The sequence below is a fragment of the Passer domesticus genome, chromosome 3 (assembly GCF_036417665.1).
Source record: "Passer domesticus isolate bPasDom1 chromosome 3, bPasDom1.hap1, whole genome shotgun sequence".
Classification (NCBI taxonomy): domain Eukaryota; kingdom Metazoa; phylum Chordata; class Aves; order Passeriformes; family Passeridae; genus Passer; species Passer domesticus.
The window spans coordinates 91312994-91333599 of NC_087476.1; the positions used below are offsets into that span (position 1 = coordinate 91312994).

Consider the following 20606-nt stretch of genomic DNA (forward strand, 5'->3'; position numbering starts at 1 on the left):
TTCCAAAGTTTTGAGTAGTTTTTCTGGAGTTCAGTGCTCCCCAGGTAGCGATTTAGAAAGGCAGTACAAGGTATGTATATATATATCTATTAACAGTCTTACTTGCACAACAGACCTGTGAGTTGCCTTCCTGGCAGCTCTTAGAGTCACATCTGTTTCCTTGTCCTAGTAGCCTGGATTTCCTTCTGGTATTATTTCATCCAGGATCTGATTTTCAAAACTGTGTGTGCAGTTATGTGCATAGAACTGGCTCCACAAACGGATTTAGGTGTGATGACGTTCATCATTGCCACACCTAACTCTCAGCTACTCCCAGAATTTTTGGGATGGGAAAGCCATTTACTCGAGGAACAAGAATTTTCTGTGCCTAGGTATTTGTCTGAGCTTGTAGTGTAGCTAGTATGTACTGTGTGTTTTCTAGATAGAAATTAGTAATATGTTGCTGAATTAAAAGTCTGACATTAAAGATATTTTGCTGAAAAATTCCTGCAGTTTAATAACTAGTATATGCTATAGAAAATAATGAAAAAACAAGCTTATTAAATGGAAATCATGGAAAAGATTAAGTCACTGCCACTGTGATTGAGTTGGTTCCTGGCAGTAGTAGCAATTTGGCAAAACTGATGAAAGGAGAGGAAAAGATGAATGAACTGGTGGGAAAAATAAAATTCTTGTTTAAAACTTTACTTTTCAATCTTTTTTTTTCTTACGGTATTCTCTGAGTCGTGGTGGGAATGGTGAGATAATCTGTAGATTTCTAGATTCTTGGCTATGGCTTTTTGGCAACCTCTTCCCATGGACTTCCTTGGGAAAAAAACTGGGCTTTGACCATCAAAGCTAGATGAATATAGAAAGATTTAGTCAAACTTAGGAAAAGAGAAGTGAAGAAAGCACCCTGACGAATTAGGGTTTTTTAAAATACCAAGGTCTACTTCAGAAAAACATATCTAATAAATGAAACCACTTCAATATATTTAAAAAAAAAGGCAAAAATGCAGCCAGTCTGCACAGATGCTCAGCTGACTCTGTCTGTATCCCGAGGAACTTACTACAACTGTGTTATCTGAAACATAAGTTCTTTAGAGTAAGTTATAAATAATTCAGAGTAAATAAAGCTCTAACATTTAATCACCAAACCCATTTATTTTGGTATAATTAATTCTGCATTTTCATGTACAGTTTTAGGTTGATTTTGAACTCTTTTTTTGGAAGCTGCCAGGGGGTATCTGGTTGTCACATTTACAATGAGAAATGGCATGCTGAGGCTGTTTATGTAACACAAGATTTAATCAGTGGACACTTGCAGTATCTGCTTGCTCCCATTTGTTCCTTATAAAAACCTTGCAGTCTTAACTTACAGTTTAAACCTTTCTAAATTTGTTATCCACAAGACAGAAGTAAAACAAATGTTGTCTTCGAGTATTTTTTATTCTGTGTGTATATACCGGGGGGGGGGAAAAACCCCAAACTAGGAGAAGCTGTGAGTTTTTGAGTGGCTTAGGGCAGTTCAGTGATTTGATGCCTTGTAAAAATGGCCAGCATTGTTTTTGCAATTGATTGACTAGGAGAATTGTAGTGAGTTGACCTTGGCTGGGTGCCAAATACCCACCAAAGCTGCTCTCTCACTCCCCTCCCCAGCTGGAGAGGGGAGAAAATACAACAGAAGGCTTGTGGTGGAGATAAGGAGCAGGAAAGGTCACTCACCAATTACTGCCATTGGCAAAACAGACTCGACTAGGGGAAAAATTTATTTTGTTTATCACCAGTCAAATCAGAGTAGGGTAATGAGAGACAAAACCAAATCTTAAAAACACCTTTCCCCCATCCTTCTCTTCTTCCCTGGATCAAGTTCACTCGTGTTTTCCGTACCTCCTCCCCTGAGCGGCACAGGTGGATGCAGAATGGGGCATGTGGTCAGTTCCTCATGTTGTCCCTGCACTCATTCCTTGTCTGGGGCAGGACTCCTCACATCCTTCCTTTGCTCCAGTGTGGGGTCCCTCCCATGAGGACAGTCCTCTGTGGACTTTTCCAGTGTCAGTCCTTCCCATGGGCTACAGTTCCTCATGAACTGCTCCTGCCTGGATCTCTCACAGGGAGTGCAGTCCTTCAGGAACAGGCTGCCCAGTGTGAGCTCCCCAGTTCTGCCACCAAACCTGCTCCAGCATGGGCTCCTGTCTCATGGATTCATAGGTCCTGCCAGGAGCCAGCTCCAGCTGTGGCTTCCTACTGTGGAATCACATCCAGCTGCTTGATCTAGCATGGGGTCCCCATGGGCTGCAGGGGGATCTCTGCTCTGGTGTCTGGAGCACTTCCTGCCCCTCCTTCTGCACTGATTTTGGGGTCTGCAGAGCTGTTAATCTCCCATATTCTTACTCACATCTCCCAGCTGCTCTTTTTGTCGCCTTAAATATGCTATTTCCTGTTAAATCTGTTATCCCAGAAATACTGCTGCTGTCTCTGATGGGCTCAGCCTTGGCCAGCTGTGGAAGCCATCTGGTGTGGGTGCTCTCGGACATGGAGAAGCTTCTGGCAGGTTTAGTAGAAGCCAGCCTGTAGCCCCCTTGCTACCAAAACCTTGCCTCACAAACCCAGTGCAAGAATTCGTGAATCTAACATCACACTTGAAATAGTAATTCAGATGAGTTATTTTGGTTGAAGGAGAGACCAAAACTCCTTCATTTTCACAGGTGATTTTCTGAAATTAAATGAGAAAGGGACTGTTACCTAATGCTGTGTTTGCTTTTCTCCATGTACTTTTTGTCTCTCTTCCTTGCCAACTCCAGGCTCCCGCTGATCCTCTGTGTCCCAAGCTGGCAGTATCTGTCTGCACTCCAGAGAAATGTGACCAACATAGTCTAGGCCGTATCCTAAAAATCACTGGCAGCATTTTACTGGTCATTCATCCTGGAGGAAAATTTTAGTGAATTTTTCTGTTAAATCTTCTATATGTCAAAAGGATAAAATATGTGAATAAGGAAACAAATTCTTCCTTTCCTAATGTCTGTCTTTTGTGGTCATTTAGATTTAACTCTTAAAAGGGAGCATGACTTTCTAGTTTTGCAATGACATTTTAAATATTTAGTGTAGAAAATAAAATAACGTAAATGACTAGAACTATGTTTGGTGTGTTTATTAATGAAGCATTTGTGTTCTCATTTCTTCTAATACAAAAGAAATGGCTGCAAGCAAATGACCTTCAAAAAGAAGTATACCAGCATCTGGCCTATTATGTACCAAAAATTTACTGCAGGGGCCCCAACCCTGCCCCTCAGAGAGAAGATATGCTGGCACAACACATTTTGTTGGGACCAATGGAATGGTATCTTTGTGGTGAAGATCCTGCATTTGGTTTTCCAAAGCTTGAACAAGCAAACAAACCTTCCCATCTGTGTGGCCGTGTCTTTAAAGTGGGAGAGCCTACGTATTCTTGCAGGTAGTTCAACTTAACATTGTGAAGTATTTATGATTTGTGAAGTCATGGAACATTTTGCAATAAGAATATACTGTCTTGAAAAGTTAATAACTGAAATATATTTTTTAAGTAACCTTGCAGTCTTTCATGGCAAGTGGGATCTGGGAGAATTAACACTATAGATACGTAAATGGAAAAATATTAGTATAATGTAGAGTGTTTTCTGTACAAAAGAAATGCAAGATTATAAAATAATTTGGGGTGGCCTTTTGGGGTGATTTAAGGGCATTAATCAGAAGTAAGTGGGCAAGTGTATGTGTTTTGGGTGTTTAATATCAGCTGTTAGTGTTGATCTTGTCTTTTAGACCTCTTTCAATGACCTGCTAAACCAATCTATCAGATGCTTAAAACAAATGTATCTTGAAAGAGAACAGAGAGTTCCTAACCAATTACAAGTATTTAAAAGAATCTTCAGTTTTAAGGCATTGTATTACTAGCTGTAGGTTCATTTTCATCTTCTATTTTCTGAACTGTTTGCAGTTTAAGTTTTGTTTGTGTCACAAATTCCTGTACTTTTGTGTGGTTTCTACCACTCACTGGGACACTTGAACACTTGGTGAGATGACATGGGGACAGAATGTCTCTCTAATTTCAAGGGTTTATTTATCTGGGTTTCCATCCCCTTCATTTACAAGGAGAGAATGATAGTGGACGAGTTTTTCTTTATAGTGCTCTCCTCTTCTAGAAACATAATACCTTACTGGCCTTTGGGTTTGGAAATACTTTGAGACCTCTTTATAATGAGAGAGATAAGATTGAACTGGTGGTATTTCACATACATACTGAGTGGTTGGTCTCAAAAAAGCAAGTGTGTTTAGAAGAAAATTACAGAATTCCCAACATTTTCATTTCTCCGTATGAACAGTATTTGATCATTAACATACTGAGGATAGAGTCCCTCTCTTTTTTTGTTTTTTTGTTGATCAGGAAGCATTTGATTCCTGCTGAGTGCTAATTTTCTTTAATTTATAGCTGATAATGAAGAATAATGAGAGTTTAAATTAAGCTTTTGTGGAATACAGCAAATAAGTCCACATTAAAAAGCGGTGGATTTTCTGTGCAGTTGTACAGCTTTCAGGTCTGCTTCTGCTTTAGGTACAGGCACGGTAACTTGTCTGAGAAATTACTTGACAAATGGTACTGAATTTGTAAGTATACTGCCACAAGTTTAGAGCTCGGAGGAATCAACATTGTAGAACTGATTTACCAAATCCTGCATGCACGTTGTTGCATTAAGTGGTAGCTTGTTTGGGTTTTTTAAATCTAAAAAAAATAATGCCATGGACATAAACTATTCTAAAAGAGAAAGAGTATTGTATGATTTTGCTTTGACATTTTCACCTTTAGTGACTCCTCTGGAGAAAAGACGTGTGCATAGTAAGTCATGATTGCCATAATTTATTTTGGTCAAATGAAATTAAGACAATTATTGATAAGGAGATTTTTCTCTAGTGTTTTCTTTTGAACAAAATAAGTTGTTTCTCTGAATTCTGGCTTTAATAACCATCATAAGACAGACATTCTCTTAGTATTTATTTTTACATTTCAAAACCCACCTGCCTTAATCTTGAGGTGCCTTGAAGTCGGTTGCATTACATGAGTTCATGCATTTTCAGTGTTTTTCAGGGAGCCAGTTAAATATAATGCTTAATTGTCTCATTTGGTTTAGCCCATTTTACCAGAAATATTCCTTCTGTCTAATACAGGAGTGCTTGTAGACCAGAGCTTATTGTGGTCTCTGATCTCCTGGTTGAGAAAATTGTGCAGCTGATCAGTGAGCTTGCAGGGCTGAACTTGCAAGCAGAGGTTTCATTTAGTCTGTTGCGTGCGATCTTTCTTCCCAGTGTTCAGTGGAAAATGTCTTCTCTGATTGCTGGAGATCATTAATGCTGGTACTCCGCACTTGAGAGAACTTCCTTGGGTTGATTCTGGGTTATGTAATTAAGCTGTTTACTTGCCTGTATACTTGTCTCACCTCTTGAAGGCAATGTCTGTATTACCCAAACTAGACATACTACCCACACAATATTTTAAAGGCTCTTCTGTTGTGAGAACAGATTTTTTTTCCTATTTAATTTGTTTACCCTCTTTAAAGCCATCCCTTTCCTCTTTCAGAGTAATATATACATTAGTTGGAAGGTTGATATTGGTGATATTTGAAAATTACCTGTTGTAAAATGTGTTAAGGAAAAGCAAGTGTTTAATGCTTTTTTTTTTTCTTTCTGTTGTTGCTGTTCTCAGAGACTGCGCAGTTGACCCAACTTGTGTGTTGTGCATGGAATGCTTTCTTGGAAGCATTCACAGAGAGCATCGATACCGGGTTAGTGATCCTGCGGGATAGTGACGTGGTGATTTGTGTGCGTGTGTGGAACCGTTTCAAGTTTGAGGATGTATACAGAATTTCCAAATGCTGAATGAACACAAAGTTCTGAATGTCTGCAGTAATCCTATGTGCACTTGATTGTTTTGATTGGAGTGTAACTTCTGGAAGTTAACACTTTAAAATATCAAGCAATTAAATTTTATGTGCAACAGTTAAGTTTACAAATGTATGTTATTTTTGACACATGCCCTTTAGTGAATTTTACAGGTTTAGACTTAGATTTTGAATTGTTCTGACTTTTGTGTTTGACTGTTTTTAAAAGCTATTGAAAAACCTTTATTAAGAAGCCACTTCTATGTAAAGCTTAAACATGAAGTTAAAATAGAAAATGAAACCTGTAAATGCTGTTTATTTTAGTAATATAATATGTTATTAGTAGTACAGATTAGTTTAAAAAACTCTGCAAACAAAGCCAAGAAGATGTTGGTGTGCTTTTAAATAAGAAGTTAAGTGAAAAGTACCAGTGCAGCCTTTATGTAAATCTGTTTTTTACAGTACTGCACTGCTGCTTATGTAAATCTCTTCACTGTATGGCTACATTGAGCACTAGGATTCAGGAAAAAATTCCAAGCACAAGAGCTGTCAAGAAACCCTGCCAAATTTGCTGATATCAGCTTACTTCTTGTACATAGGTTTTTACTTTTTGAGTCTATTGAATAACAAGTCTAAGTAACATCCAAAAGTGTAAGCAAATGTTTTTCAAATGTCCATCTAGTTTTTTTGGTACTGTAAGATATGCCTGCATGTATAGAGTATATCAAGTATGCCAAAAATAGGTGAAAGAATTCTTCTATGCATCAGTTAATAGGTGTGATTAAAAAAAGAAGTATTATTACACTTAATAACTTGAGGTAGTCTTTAAAATAAATTTTATTAAAACAATGTAAATATACCATTAAAATTTTCCAGTGCTTTTATCCTGTGCTTACATATGTGAAAAGTTTAAGTCTCTCAATTCCTTTTGTCATAAACCACATCTTTCACTCACTGTATAACAGTGCCATGTGAAATGATTTAGCTTTGTAGATTTAAACTGTGAGAAATTGGCATAGTACAGATGCCATGGCAAGTAATAGATTCAGAAAATCTGAAAACTTCAGGGGGATAAAATGGAGGTGTTTGGAGGTGTTTGAAGGTGTTTTGTTGTTCAGGATTTTTTCTTTTGACATAGGTACACTGGTAAGGTAGAAAAGCTTTCAGCTGTTGGGTGTTGTGATAATGCTTTTGTACTACAGCTGTGACTACTAATTTCTTAATGTGCATATATGATATATATGCATATTCACATGAACTGCTTTGTTTTTAAATAATTTTAGATGACAACATCAGGTGGAGGAGGTTTCTGTGACTGTGGTGATACAGAAGCTTGGAAGGAAGGTCCTTACTGTCAAAAGCATGAACTTAACACTTCAGAAACTGCAGAAGAAGAGGTAATTACAATTGAGGCATTATGTTTCAAAACATTGTTAACTGTGTATTTATAAATTGTGCACTTGAGGTTATTTTTGGTCAGCATGAGAGGCTGTAGGAACTTTAATTGTAATAATTGGCCCACAGTGTTAGACAAAAATTAATATCTTAACAAGCTCCTTAAAGTGTTTTCTACTTAAACATACATTTTGTATGTTCTGGGTCACCTCTGCAGTTTTAGTTCTGTTTCTTTGTGTTTCTGTATATTCTGAGAAGTTAAGGGATTCTGCCACAGACAAAAAGCCCCTAAAAATCTGTATGTAATCATGTGCACCAAGAAGCCAAATTCAGCTGTCTGTGCAACAAATACTCTGATTCTTACCAAAGGGAAGTGCACAGATTATTAAAGATCAGAATACCTTGCTGTCCCAGGAAAGTCATAATGAGATGTAATGCAGAGGTCTCTAAAAGAGCTTGTTTGGTAGGGAGAAGGTAAATAGAGAACACATCTTCACCACAGAATCACTTGGACATATAACAACTTGGACATATTAAATGCAAAAAGATATGCCATGTCTTACAGGAAGAACTCAAGCTGTTGGACTAACCACTGCAAAACACCATTGTTTAAAGTTTATACATGTTTGAAAGGAAATTTAACATGGTTGTGGAAGGAAAGATTACTGATGGCCATTTAAAATTGTAGGTACCATCTTTGGTGTGGGAAGTGTTAGTGTCTTAAGTTACTGGAGACTAAAGAAGCATTCTGTCTTCTGCTTATAATCTTCTTATCTGTTATTACATCTCAGGAATGAGTGTGGCTAATTGGGCTTCTGACCTAGCCACTCACATCTGTTCTTACATAGTATAGCTTCTGTGAGACTTTTTTAAAAAAGGAACATCTAAGGCAAGCATTGGTAGTAATTTTGCTGATCTGATGATTTAAGTGAAGCAACTGTAATTGTATTTTCAGTGGCAGTGGTCTTTGTAAAATCTGCTCTCACTCTTCTCAGCCCTAAGACTCTAGCACTGTTGCTGGGCTCACCACTTGGTCTGCATGCTAGTTTACATTAGTCAGCAGCCTTAGGAAACTCTCGTTATGAAATGTTGGGTGCTACTTCTGTGCCCAAAGGTACTCACACAGTGAGTGTGCCTGACAGAATAATCAAGGTTCTGGACAGGCTTTGTGTTTCTTCCCCATAAATCAGGGAGATTGAGATCTCTTATGCAGTGTTGTGTTTGAGGTAGATTAAGGATGGTTTGTTGAGCATTATTGGAGTCTGTTTTCTGCCTTGCCCAGATGTGTACCTTTGTTGAAAGTGCTGGGAGTGGAGGGAGAGCTGCTGCTTATGGTTTGACTTCGTTTTTGGTGGCTGATAGTTCTTCATACCCTGGATAATTTTTTAATGAAGGAAAAACAAAAAGAGAAATGGCAGTTCTTACCACTCTTGTAAAGCTTGTAAATATTCCCAAAGAATCTTGGGGTGGAGGGAATAAACTTTATTAGTACAGTTGAATTGCTGACTGTCAATTGCTGACCTCCTTTAGATGATGCAGACTTCAGTTGAGAAATGCTTATTGTGATCATTTTTATACAACCTAAGCTGTAATGAAGCATAGAATTTCATATTAGGTAATCCTAAACCAGAAATTGGGCCACTGTTAAATATTTTAATTGTCAAGCAATAACACATATGTCAAAATATCAAATGATGAATCAAGTCAGTGACCCAGTGTATAGTGTACATCCAGGTAACCTGCAGGCCATGCAGTGTTCCATTTCTAGGTTTGCCGAAAAGGAGCTAGTTGTTCTCAAAATTTTGATACAGTAAAAGACAACTTCCTTAAGAGAAGAGGTTTATAATGTTTTCTGTTCACCATCCTTGAAATGGACTGGAGTGAAGTGGCAGTGGTACTTACACTATCTTATTCAAAGTTGCCTGTGGTTCTCATTTGCTGTTCCAAAAAGGGGTCCATTTGACTTAGCAGACTGATGCAGCTTTCCTCTTCTTCCCCCTCCACATTCCCATTCCCCCACCTGCAGCAGCCTCCATTCTGCTCTGGCACAGAGAGCAGGACAAATTTGTAGGGGCTTCTGCAGTTGTCAAATGGAGAGCACAGAGTGGGCACAAATGGGTGCACAGTCCACAGACCAAAGGGGAGCAGCTCTCTGTGAGCAAGACTGAGGCATGGACAGATCATTATGAAAGACCTATTTACATTTCAGCAGTTAATTATTTATATACCACAGCATATAAGAAATGTACATCATAAATCATGATGCCAGTGTGCTGCATGTTGTATAAGCTTGGATAGATAAGATTTATGCCTTTTAATGCATACTGCATATAAAACAGGACAAAGATGCTTGGTCCTTTGTATTCTGCAGGTTACTAATATTGATAAGTGGAACAAAAGATACAGGGATTTGAAATTATGGTTTTGAAGGCATAGCAGAAGAAGCAAATTTAAATACAGCTGAGGTTAAAGTTCTTCCAAAGAACTATCTTAAAAGGTGTGCAGGAGTGAGAACAAGAAGACTGGGAATGGAAGAATGTGTGAAGATGTAAATGGGTGATCGGAGGCAAGTTAACATTCAGGTACTGAATACTAGATTGGAGGTTTGGTGACTGTCAGTGTAGAACTGGAAGAAGAAAACAAGGTGATTATTGACTCTGTTCCTTTCAAATGAAAAGTCATTTAAAGAAAGACATCGTTAAAGATGCTTACATAATTTTTGATAAAGAGGTGCAAGTTTGACAGTTTGTTTTGAATGTCATTTAATTTCTCATTTGCTATTTATATTTACTTTCCAGGATCCTCTTGTGCACTTACCAGAAGATATGGTGGCAAGAGCTTATAATATTTTTGCCATTACATTTAAATATGCAGTAGATATATTAACATGGGAAAAGGAAAATGAATTGCCTGGACTAGAAATGATGTAAGTATAATATTTGTCTTCTGCCTTTTAAAGGCTTACAGATATTTACAGTTGAAAATGCAGGTTCTGATTTTAAGAATCTTTTCTGCCTTTCCTAAAGTTGTCAGAAATATTTTTTGTACAATAATTGTAGTAGATCTGTATTTCTCATATTTTTCCTTTGCTCTTGCTTTTGCTTCTAACATTTCTTTAAATGACATAAATTCAATCCTTGCTTTGAGTGACATATATTCAATCGTTGCTTTGAAGTGAGAAGAGTGACACTTACTACTGCATGCTGTTTAATGATGAAGTCCATACCTATGAACAAGTTATTTATACTCTTCAGAAGGCTGTCAACTGCACACAGAAGGAAGCCATTGGTTTTGCAACAACAGTAGATAGAGATGTAAGTGAATTAATTGTTAGAACTTTTAATTACCTTGACCTAATGTTTGTTTTATGACTATACTTGCTTTAGTCTGTTTTCCCAAAGCATGTGGTTAATGTGAGTCTCTGAGTCCTGTGTGTCATACCACCCTAAAATGCCTTAATACTACTGAATGTCTAAGTGCCTAAATACTATTTGGCTACTCCAAACCAGACCTGATACTGAATATGTTTCAATGTAAATGTATTCTAGTAGGTCTTATAAGTATAAATACCAAGGTGTTTCTCACTCCTCTGTCACGGACAGGTAGCAGCTTTGGCACTTCCCTTACTGACCCCTGACATTGAAAGAGCCCCTAAGTATGTTCCAAACATAGGAAATGCTTCCCAGAATAACACCAGTTAAGTGTGAGGGATAAAATCCGTAACTGACTGCTTTTTTTTTCTGGTGCTTGTGGAACTATTAATGATTTGTGGTTTCTTTTTTAAATTTTATTTTCTTTTTCATAATTGTCAGATTACAGTGGCAGGAAGAGCTAAAAGCATTTAATATAGTTTTTAGGAGGAACAGTGAGCTCAGAGTCACTATATGCTGAATATAATTGTAACTGGTATTTCAGTTTCAGAAGCACTCTATCAGCTGTGTTTGTAGTATGGCTGACATTCATTTTTTTTAAGAAAGTGATAATTCATTGGGTAACTGCACCTTGTTATTTTTGCAATGAACCTGTAAGCAGTTGACATGAAAGAAGTGTCTTTTTTACCTGGCATATTGGCTTGTGCCTATTTTTGGGGTTTTGGTATGAGGAGGAAATCTTTTCCCAAATGGCAATGGGAATGTCATTTTGGATGGTTAGATTACTTCAGGGAGGTCAGTGGAGCAGGAAATATAACCACTTCATATTACTTTACACTGAACTAGATTTTGGTTTTGTGTTATCACTGCTCTGTCTTTCGTGATACCAGTAAGGATTTTGTGATACCAGTAAGGTGTGAATACCAAAGGATTCACACCTGATCCCCGAATATGAGCTGACCTGAGCATGTGCTGTGTATTGTGGGGTACACTCAGATTTTCCCTACTGTTGATGCCTTCTACTTCTAAATGCATATGTGAATGCATATATAGATGAGCATGTATGTGAAAGAAGTGAGAATGTTATGCCTGAAGCAGTGATTTGGCATCAGATCTAAAATACCAGTGAATTTTTCTGTCTGCAATACACTATAAATTCAATCAACTATCTATTTTGATGTGTGGATTGGCAGTAGAGAAAGACCAAAAACCTTCGTTTGGAATAAAACAAGTGTTTCAATTGTTTGTTTAAAAGACCAGTTAACTTTAATATCTGCTGAAGGCACTGAAGTATCTGAAATATCTTCAAGTTATATCAAAATTAATAAATAATGCCTTTGTACTAATGTTTTCAATATTTTAATAAAAGAAGTGTAGTTATTTTCATTGTTCATCTTAAGAACAATATTATATACAGAAAACTTAATGTAACAGATAAATGAATATAGGATACAATTTTATCTTTTTAAAAGTACAGGGTACATTTGGGAAATCCAAGTATCTAACTATGTACAGTACTTAAAAAAGTGAAAATAGCATGAAAGCCAGAGTAGTTAGTATGCATCTGAATCTTTTACTCTGTTTTTTATGCTAATGTAAAACACAGAATTGGAACTCCTCGTTTAGGAGCTGGTGGTAATGTTACATCTTTCTGAACTTGCAGGGCCGTAGGTCTGTTCGATACGGAGACTTCCAATACTGTGATCAGGCAAAATCAGTAATAGTGGTAAGTAATGGGGGTAAAAGGGGTGTTGCCTCCTTACTTGCCTCATCTTAAGCAAAAGGAGGCTTTGCTACGCAGTTTGTGATACTGTTATCATAATGATTCATTATATTTTAATGATACAAAATGTTGGAGATTCTATTTACAATGCAGTAGAGGTATCAGAATATTGGTTTATGGGGTTTTTGTTGTTGTTGTTGATCTTTTGTTGGGTTTTTTTTTCCTACTGTGGCCTACCTGACACCCAATATAATTTTCTAAAAAGAAGTTTGTAGTTTGTTTTCCTTCATAAAACAGATGTGGCCCGGAACTTTGAATGTATCTTTTAGAATTACATGCTGGTTCAGACCAGTGAAGTTAATTTATTACAGTTTTTATGTCTTTCACAGCAACAGTTATGGAAATTATTACTGAATCCAAGTGTGAAACTGCAAATAATTTCATTTTGCATCTATGTGTTTATATATGTATATATATTAATATCTATGTATTGCAAGATTCTTCCATGTAAAAATGTGAGAATGTTTTCTTTTAATTTTTTCTTAACCGGTGCAGTGCATTTCAGTTCAATCACATGAAATAAATAGTTTATGTATGATACTGCAATCTTTGAAAAGCAAATGCTGCAAATAGAGTTACTGTTTGTTAACTATTGAAGGTATTTTGAAAGCATTAGCATATTTTTAAAGATAATGTTGTACAATATTTTTAACTTGCTGCCCATGCAGGCAAAGAACAAATGGCTTTTATGTGTAACATCTAACTATTATGCTTTCTAACACATAAATGAGGGTAAATTATTTTTTGTTTTAACTATGTGTATTTAATTTGTATTTTTGAAAATAGTCTGTGCTCAGTCAGTTTCCATGATGGACTGCAGTGTGACTTGCCTGTCATGTTGAGAGGGACAAACATGCATGGCTGTCTTGGGTTGAACGTGGGATTGCTTATCTGTAAAATGCAGCAGATCAGTGTGAGCATTGATAACAGGCCAAGAGTGGAAAATGGTTTGACCTAAATATGCTGATATTGCATAATAAGGTCCTTCAAGTATTAATAGGATAAACAAAATTCAGACTTCTTTTGGGTTTGCTATGTCTGTGTTAGTAATTAGAATATGTATTAATATTACAAATTATCAAAATTAGTCATAGGAATGCTGCATTTCTGTATAGAAGTATATGGAGTCCTCACTTAAATATGCATTGCTTCCTTTTTCCTTTTCTTTTTAAGAGAAATACCAGTCGTCAGACAAAGCCATTGAAAGTGCAAGTTATGCATTCATCTATTGTTGCCCATCAGAGCTTTGGTCTGAAGCTCCTAACTTGGCTTGGCAGTGTTATTGGATATTCAGGTGGGCAAAATTGATCTTTTTGAGATAAGTTAGAGAATATTTGTGAGAGGAGCTGATTTTCTGAAGCAATTTTGTCTACTTATTTGAGATATGTAATGTATAAGGCAAAGCTATTAATAACTTGTCAGACTTCATTCTATTTTCTCTTACTGGAGTGCTGTTCTGAATTCTAACTTCCATGTGAAAGTGCTACCAGTCTTACATAGTCTTTTCTGTTTAGTTGCTGCTGAACAGAAGCTGAGACTCGCTGTCAAATGCAGTGTGCCAAAAAGCTATTTTTTCAGTCCCTACTTCTTTTTAAATGAGTGCAGTAAGCTGAAAATAACCTGTCTGATTAGATAAAACAAAATTATTCAGAAGTAATTTGATGAATGTAGATGAAAGCGATTGCTTCAGATTTTTTGCTAAGTAGAACAGAGAAAATGCAAGGAATTGTGAAGGGTTTTGGTAATTATAAAAGCTGACAAAGTCTTAATCAGATTTTTTAAAAGAGGTTTCTTCAAAGGACTCAAGATGCACAGTATTAGATTTTATGGGAATGCTCAGTTTTTGTTTTGACTTTGTTCCCTCTTTGTCCTGGTAAGTCGTAAGATTGTAAAGATGTAGGGTATGAGAGGAAATAAAAGGAAAAGTGACAAACTGCTGATATGGAGAAATGTAGATACAGATCCCCTTGCAATTTGTATTTTTTTTCATCTGGAAATGTTAGCAAGAACTATTAGCAAAGCACGCTCAGCTCTTATATTGCATATATGTTCTGCATGGGTGCATCATTTCTCCAGAGACTGTATGTTTTATTAGACTGATAGTTGGAAAACCAAGATTTCATGCACTGGGTCTTCATAACATGTTCTCATTTTTGAAACATAAGTAGTACAATGTTTCAATTTTAAAGATAAGTAAATCAAACTTTTGAACAGTAGGTACTAGTAGATAGGAGTTATGAAGAAGATTTCCTTCTGTGGGAAATTTTTCTTTCAGTGAAACATTTAGGCAGTCACTGTCTTTCTCATTTTAAGCCCAGTGTTGTGCCACATCATTTGTGCCAGGGTGCCACAGTCATTAATTTTCAGCACTAAATGACAGTTGCAAAAAAGTAACTTGAATATGTCATTTATGTCATTTTATTTATATTGCAGAAGAAAGTACTGAATTTTGAGTTGTGTAGATAGTGTTTCTGAAGTTCTGAAGAGTTCAGCTCATTAAATGCTGAGTTCTTTATGATTCAGAAGGGCAAAAGGCATGTTTGTTTGGAAACAGCACACATATTTTGTCTGTGACCAGTGTGCTCATTTACTTGAGCTGCCTTCCATGTCTTGGGATACAATTTTGTACTCTGAGTCTGGTTTTGTGTAGTGCACTTCTGAAAGAATTGGTTTCCCTTAGCTTTTTAACAAACACACCCAAACAATTAAATTCTGCTCAATCTTTTAAACAGTCTGTTATCCTTCATCTGTGATGTGGGGTGATAGAGTTGCTGCTTGGGTGGTTACACTGAAATGTCCCTGAACAATGGCTGAGTGACAGCTAGAGGGATCTTCTGCTGTGACAGAATGATGATTGCTGTCAAAGGAATGACAAATTCTTGTCAAAAAAAAAAAAAAAAAAAAGAAAACTGGAAAACCCTTGCTGTGGAACTTAGTCAGAAGTTTGACCACTACATCCTGCCTAGCAAATATCCCTTCTTCTGGAATAAGTTTGACAATTGCTGAACAATGCAGTGGTTTCCATTGATTTGTTGTCCTTCATAACAGTAGTTGGAATTGAACTCTGCAAAGCAAAAAAGGAATGACCCCAAACTGCTGCAGGGGTTCTGAGAGAGTATATTACTGCACCATGCTGCACATGGTGCAGTGTACACAGCACTAAGCCACTGCCCACTCTGCCTGAGGAGCTGAGATGCCAAGCAGGATGTGGAAGTAAGGGCTCTGTAAGTCCCATAGTTCTATGGGAATATGCATTACCTGCAGTGCAAAGCCAGGTTGAACATTCTTAACCAGGAGCATGTCTGGGCTGTGCTGTGTTTCAGATGCAGCCTTGTCTGCAAGCATATGACTCACATGTCCATATAATTACAGTTGTCACTTCTTTCCATTAGAAAAAAAATATGCAGAGAAGCCTTAAAATGATAGCATGAATATATGAGTCATTTCATATATGAATTATATTTTCCTTTTCATAGGAGTCTAATCAGGAAAAGTAAACCCTGGGAAATTAGTCTGCTGTATAACTGTTTCTTATTTTAGTAAGCCATTTTTAAGGACGCACATTTTAATTTGATAACTTTAAACCAAATCATTGCGTTTGGTGATTTTCACTATATTCCTATGTTCCATAAGGCTAGTGTGAAACTTGCAAGGTGTGAAATATTTGTGTTTGTATCAGCAAAATATGAGTGCTGTTATTCAGTTGTCATGAAAAAGGGGGCAGTGTGAGGGCTTCTGTGTTGTGTGAAAATTTCAGGATGTCAAAATAGCACATGTTCATGTTTGAGCTGTAACTAACTTGTACCATTTCTCTTCATTAAGATGGCCTTCGCCGAATATTGTGTCAGGTTGGTTTGCAAGAAGGGCCAGATGGTGAAAATTCTTCTCTTGTAGATAAGCTGATGCTGTATGATTCTAAACTGTGGAAAGGTGAGTTTTCTCAAAGCTCTGGAAAATGCTAGAGAGTGCTATGCCTAAGTTTTCCTTTTACTGTATCTGCTAATGTTTGATCATTTTTTACTGTGGTGTATTATGGATGATTTTGCCTAATTTGTTACAATCTCTCCCTTCAGGATACACTCCCAAGTGTATTTAAGACAAGAGCATACAAAGACTGTTTGGAGATAGGGCTGGTTTTAGGTCTAAGTTTTCAAAGTGGTCTGAAACTAAAACTGACTTGGTATATGCAAATGATAGTGATAGTTAATGGAAATTGAGTAAATGATAGAGAAATCAGGGGTTTGTCTGCTTTATAGGATCTCAGCATCCATTTCATATCTACCAAAATGCCTATTTTTAAGGGGTTAAGGCAGAATCTTTCTGTTTTGACTTGTGTTATTGTTCACGAAGTATTAACTGTTCTGAGAACATTCAGTGAAAATTACTGTTCTGTTGTTTTAGAGCTGTTGAAACTTTGAAAGGCTGGTATAAAACTTTGGTGTAATGGAATTAGCTAGAAAATTTGTAATTCTGAGGAAGGTGAGGTAGTTAATTTCTATTCCTTCATTGATTCTGTATCTGATTTGATATCCTGAAAGGGTGTGTAAGGCCAGGTGTAAGAAAGAGAAGCCCAAAGAACAAGTAGGGAATGATGCAGTATGACTGTCTGGGGGACTTCTTGGAGTACCAATAAAATAAGTAAGAAGTAAGGTGGAAAGTGAATGTAGTATGGAGAAAAACATTATTTTAGGTTTTGTTTATCTACTGCCTTTATCTTGAGAATGTATTCCTGCCACTGCAAATTTTGTAATCTGAAAGATACTACTTCTGTGGAGCATTACAACATTTTTAATACAGGTTTTATTAGGATAATGTCTTCCATGTAAGCAAGGAGTAACTTGCATTTCTATTTCAACATCAGTATTTCTCTGCTTTTTCTCATATTCCATTGTTCTGTGCGTTAAGGAAAAAGTTTCATGGCTTTTGACTGAAAAATGACCTACAAAAAAATTATGCATATGTGCATTTGTTTCCAAGCTACATAGAGATGAATAACATTTGTATTGATAATACTTTCTGGGAGGCTGTCCAGACAGACTAGAAGTTCAGAGATAGCGTAGCTGATTATTTTATGGAGATGTTCACAACTAGGAAAATTTGTTGCAGTTCCCAAGACTTCTTATAAGAGTCTCTTCCCATCTAAATTGAGATTGTTTTGTTGACTTCCCTCATATTTGATGATATACATTCCTATTCGATGTTACCTTATTACAGGAGTAATAAATAATGCCTCTTGAAGAATTTTGATTTGTTATTCTTCTTTATCCTTTGCTACCACCTTACAGACTTAATCAAAGCAGCTTCTACTCTGAAATGCACATTTACCTCATTCTGTAGAAGTTTACTTTTCTAAATATTTCCATAATATGTTGATAGAAAATAGTAACATGCAATATTTCATTCATTTTTCTTGGCAGGTGCTAGAAATGTGTATCACCAGTTGTTCATGAGCAGTCTTCTTATGGATTTGAAATACAAGAAACTTTTTGCTATCCGCTTTGCGAGGGTAAGTATCTTTCTTAAAAAGAGCAATTAAATGCTAAAACTGTCTAGTGAAGAGAGTCTAGTTAGCATACAGTGATTTAAATGAGCTGTTATCCATTTTTTTTCCTTTTTATGGAAGTGAAAACTTGAAATTAAATGCTGGAAATCTTATTTTGCTCTTCAGTATATTAGTTGTAATGGCATCTCATCTCTTGGGAAGGAAATGGCCTTTCAGACGCCCCAGAACTAAAGCAGTTCAGATGTTTTTGTCTTCACCATCAGCTATACAGGCTATTACTTGTTAAGAGCTAATCGCTGCTCATTGTTGAGGTATAAACTGTTATAGCACTGCTCAGAAATAGTGCTGAAATTCAGTCATGCTGATTAATATTTCTGCAGTAACTGGTATTTGAAATGCTTTAAATCAGCGCTGCAAAATTCTGCTCACTCTGCTGAAGACTCTTGAGTAGAAAATAAAATAGTAGCCTTTATTGTGAAAATGAGAGTGAGTAGATCTCACATGTGAGCAGATTAAGTTGTCATACTCTTTGTACAAAATACCATGATAATAATAATCCATTAGAGCTACTCTTCCCTTTTTCATGGCAATAAAGTTTCCCAGAGCAGACATTTAAGTTAAAAAATCAGGTCAGTGTGGATTAGAGGTGAATTTCCCCTTGTTGTTTAGAATTACCGGCAGTTGCAGAGAGATTATATGGAGGATGATCACGAACGGGCAGTATCGGTGGCTGCTCTGTCTGTCCAACTCTTCACTGTACCTACTCTGGTGAGTAGTGCCTGTCTTTCTTTTAAAAACTGATAGTTGGCACTCCTTGCCTTTTTTTGCCTCCTTCTTAATAGAACTATGAGCGATTGCAGAGTGATTTTATGAAAGATGACCACGACAGAGAGTTCTCAATTGCTGACCTCTCGATACAGATATTCACAGTGCCTTCTCTTGTAAGTACTAAAAGACCAAAAAAGGAAATCTTTATTTGTTAAAAGCCTCTCAAGGTTCATAAATCAAGGCTGCAGATTTCTTTAACACTACTGTGGCAATGCAGAACAGTCAGACTGTTTGCATACATTGCTATGGGTTTAGAAGTTAAAGCATTCAACATCGGGAAGTTCCAGACTGTCTTCCCAGAGTGGGCTGGGTGTTTCTGGTTTTTCTGTTTACATTTTTCTTTTACTTTTTTTTTTAGAAAGGTGCTTTCATATTTATGTAGAGATACATACACATAACATTTAAATTCCTCATCATACTGAGCCACATTTACTGTTTGTAGCAGTCTATATTATAGTTTGCATTTCATGGCTTCAGAGCACTACTCTGGTGCAGTTTTATAAGTGATCCACTTTATGTTTATTTTCCAGTCAACACAAGTGCAAACAAGAATTATCTCATGATACTCCCTACTTCCTTTGGTACTTTGAGTCTCAAGACAGTGCCTTCTTTTAGATTTCCACTTAACTTTTGTTTCGATGCTACAAGCACTGTGACTTCTCCCAGCTCTCTAAATCTGCTGGTCCTTCACCAGCTTGTTTGGGAAAGTTTTTTTTTTTTTGTTCCAGTCTCCATTTAAGTCTGTCTTTGCTTGTATTATGAACTAGACAAATAAAAATTTGCAGCTGTACTGGAATAAAAGTCTGATTTTCATACCCAGAATTGTTAAAAAAAATAAATGCTTCTGAATCCTCCCAAATTTAATAAGCTTCATTGAGGTCTTAAATTCAATAGTAGCATGGCAATCACAATACTGAGCAAACTTCCTCAGTTTCTTAGGGATGGATGATACTCATGGGAATTCAACAGGAACTCAGGATTTTGTTCCCATGGTTCAGGACAATATTGTATTACCTCTTTTAATTGTGATGCTTTCAGTAAGAGTGTTCCCAATATTTAGACTTAGAGTTAGACTTAACCAACTAATATTCATATGGTTATGGTATTTTACCCTTTGGCAGATGGGTTGGAACAATATTACTTTTTGAAAAAGTAATTTCAAACATTTCTCAGGGCAGAGTGATTGCAGTGCCTCTTTTATATGTGTTCTATTTTAAAAACATACAAAAAAAGCAAAGCAAATGTGTTTTGACTGTTGTGCAGAGTGATAGATTGATGGCATGAAAGTAATTATGATAAGCTTCTATCACATGAACTAAGTATTATTTTTTAATGTATTTATAGCTACTCATTCTTAATTAAATGAGTAAGTTGAAGAGTTTAAACCACCCCACCATCCTCCAGTAACATTTTCAGACTGATCTTAGTAATTTAAGAGTTTGAGCTCTCCAGGAACTGCTGTTTTTTGATTTGAGGGTGGATGGACAGCTCTGTTGGTGATGATTTTTTGGGAGGAAAATGGAAAATGTTAATCATTAGATTATTTTCCTTCACTGCAGTAGCATTTTAGAAATTGTTTTGAATTATCATTAGCAGCTGCAGAACCTGGAAGCTCTAGTCAAGAGCCACATTGTGGTGGTCAATATTGTTGAGTCTGCTAGCCAGATCCAAGGATTGCAAGGCTCATCCCATTTAACCTGGAGCCCTAACAGAATGGGGGAATTATGGAAGTGTTCATGAGTAGGAGCTGGGAGTAACTCAATGCCCCCTCCTCTCTTGTGAAGTTGGGTTAGGTTAAGCTGGGTGATGATGACAATCTGTCAGACTTGGCTGATTTG

General features: G+C 36.7%; 1 protein-coding gene across 4 annotated transcripts in view; it reads left to right on the forward strand.

Moving 5' to 3' along the window:
* UBR2 (ubiquitin protein ligase E3 component n-recognin 2) overlaps positions 1-20606 on the forward strand; it is a 55687-nt gene that overhangs the window by 2078 nt on the left and 33003 nt on the right. For 2 of the 4 annotated variants that reach the window (XR_010359190.1, XM_064414362.1), the window contains exons 2-11: positions 3174-3433; positions 5714-5792; positions 7172-7285; positions 10082-10209; positions 10459-10597; positions 12318-12380; positions 13611-13731; positions 16260-16367; positions 17855-17943; positions 18783-18881. Coding sequence is in view for 3 of the 4 variants with exons in the window: in XM_064414362.1 (XP_064270432.1) it covers positions 3174-3433; positions 5714-5792; positions 7172-7285; positions 10082-10209; positions 10459-10597; positions 12318-12380; positions 13611-13731; positions 16260-16367; positions 17855-17943; positions 18783-18881 (1200 nt within the window). In the remaining variant the exon portion in view is untranslated. Of the gene's footprint in view, positions 1-3173; positions 3434-5713; positions 5793-7171; positions 7286-9654; positions 9866-10081; positions 10210-10458; positions 10598-12317; positions 12381-13610; positions 13732-16259; positions 16368-17854; positions 17944-18609; positions 18709-18782; positions 18882-20606 lie in introns of those variants that run through there. The other 2 variants (XM_064414363.1, XM_064414364.1) reach the window with 2 other exon arrangements.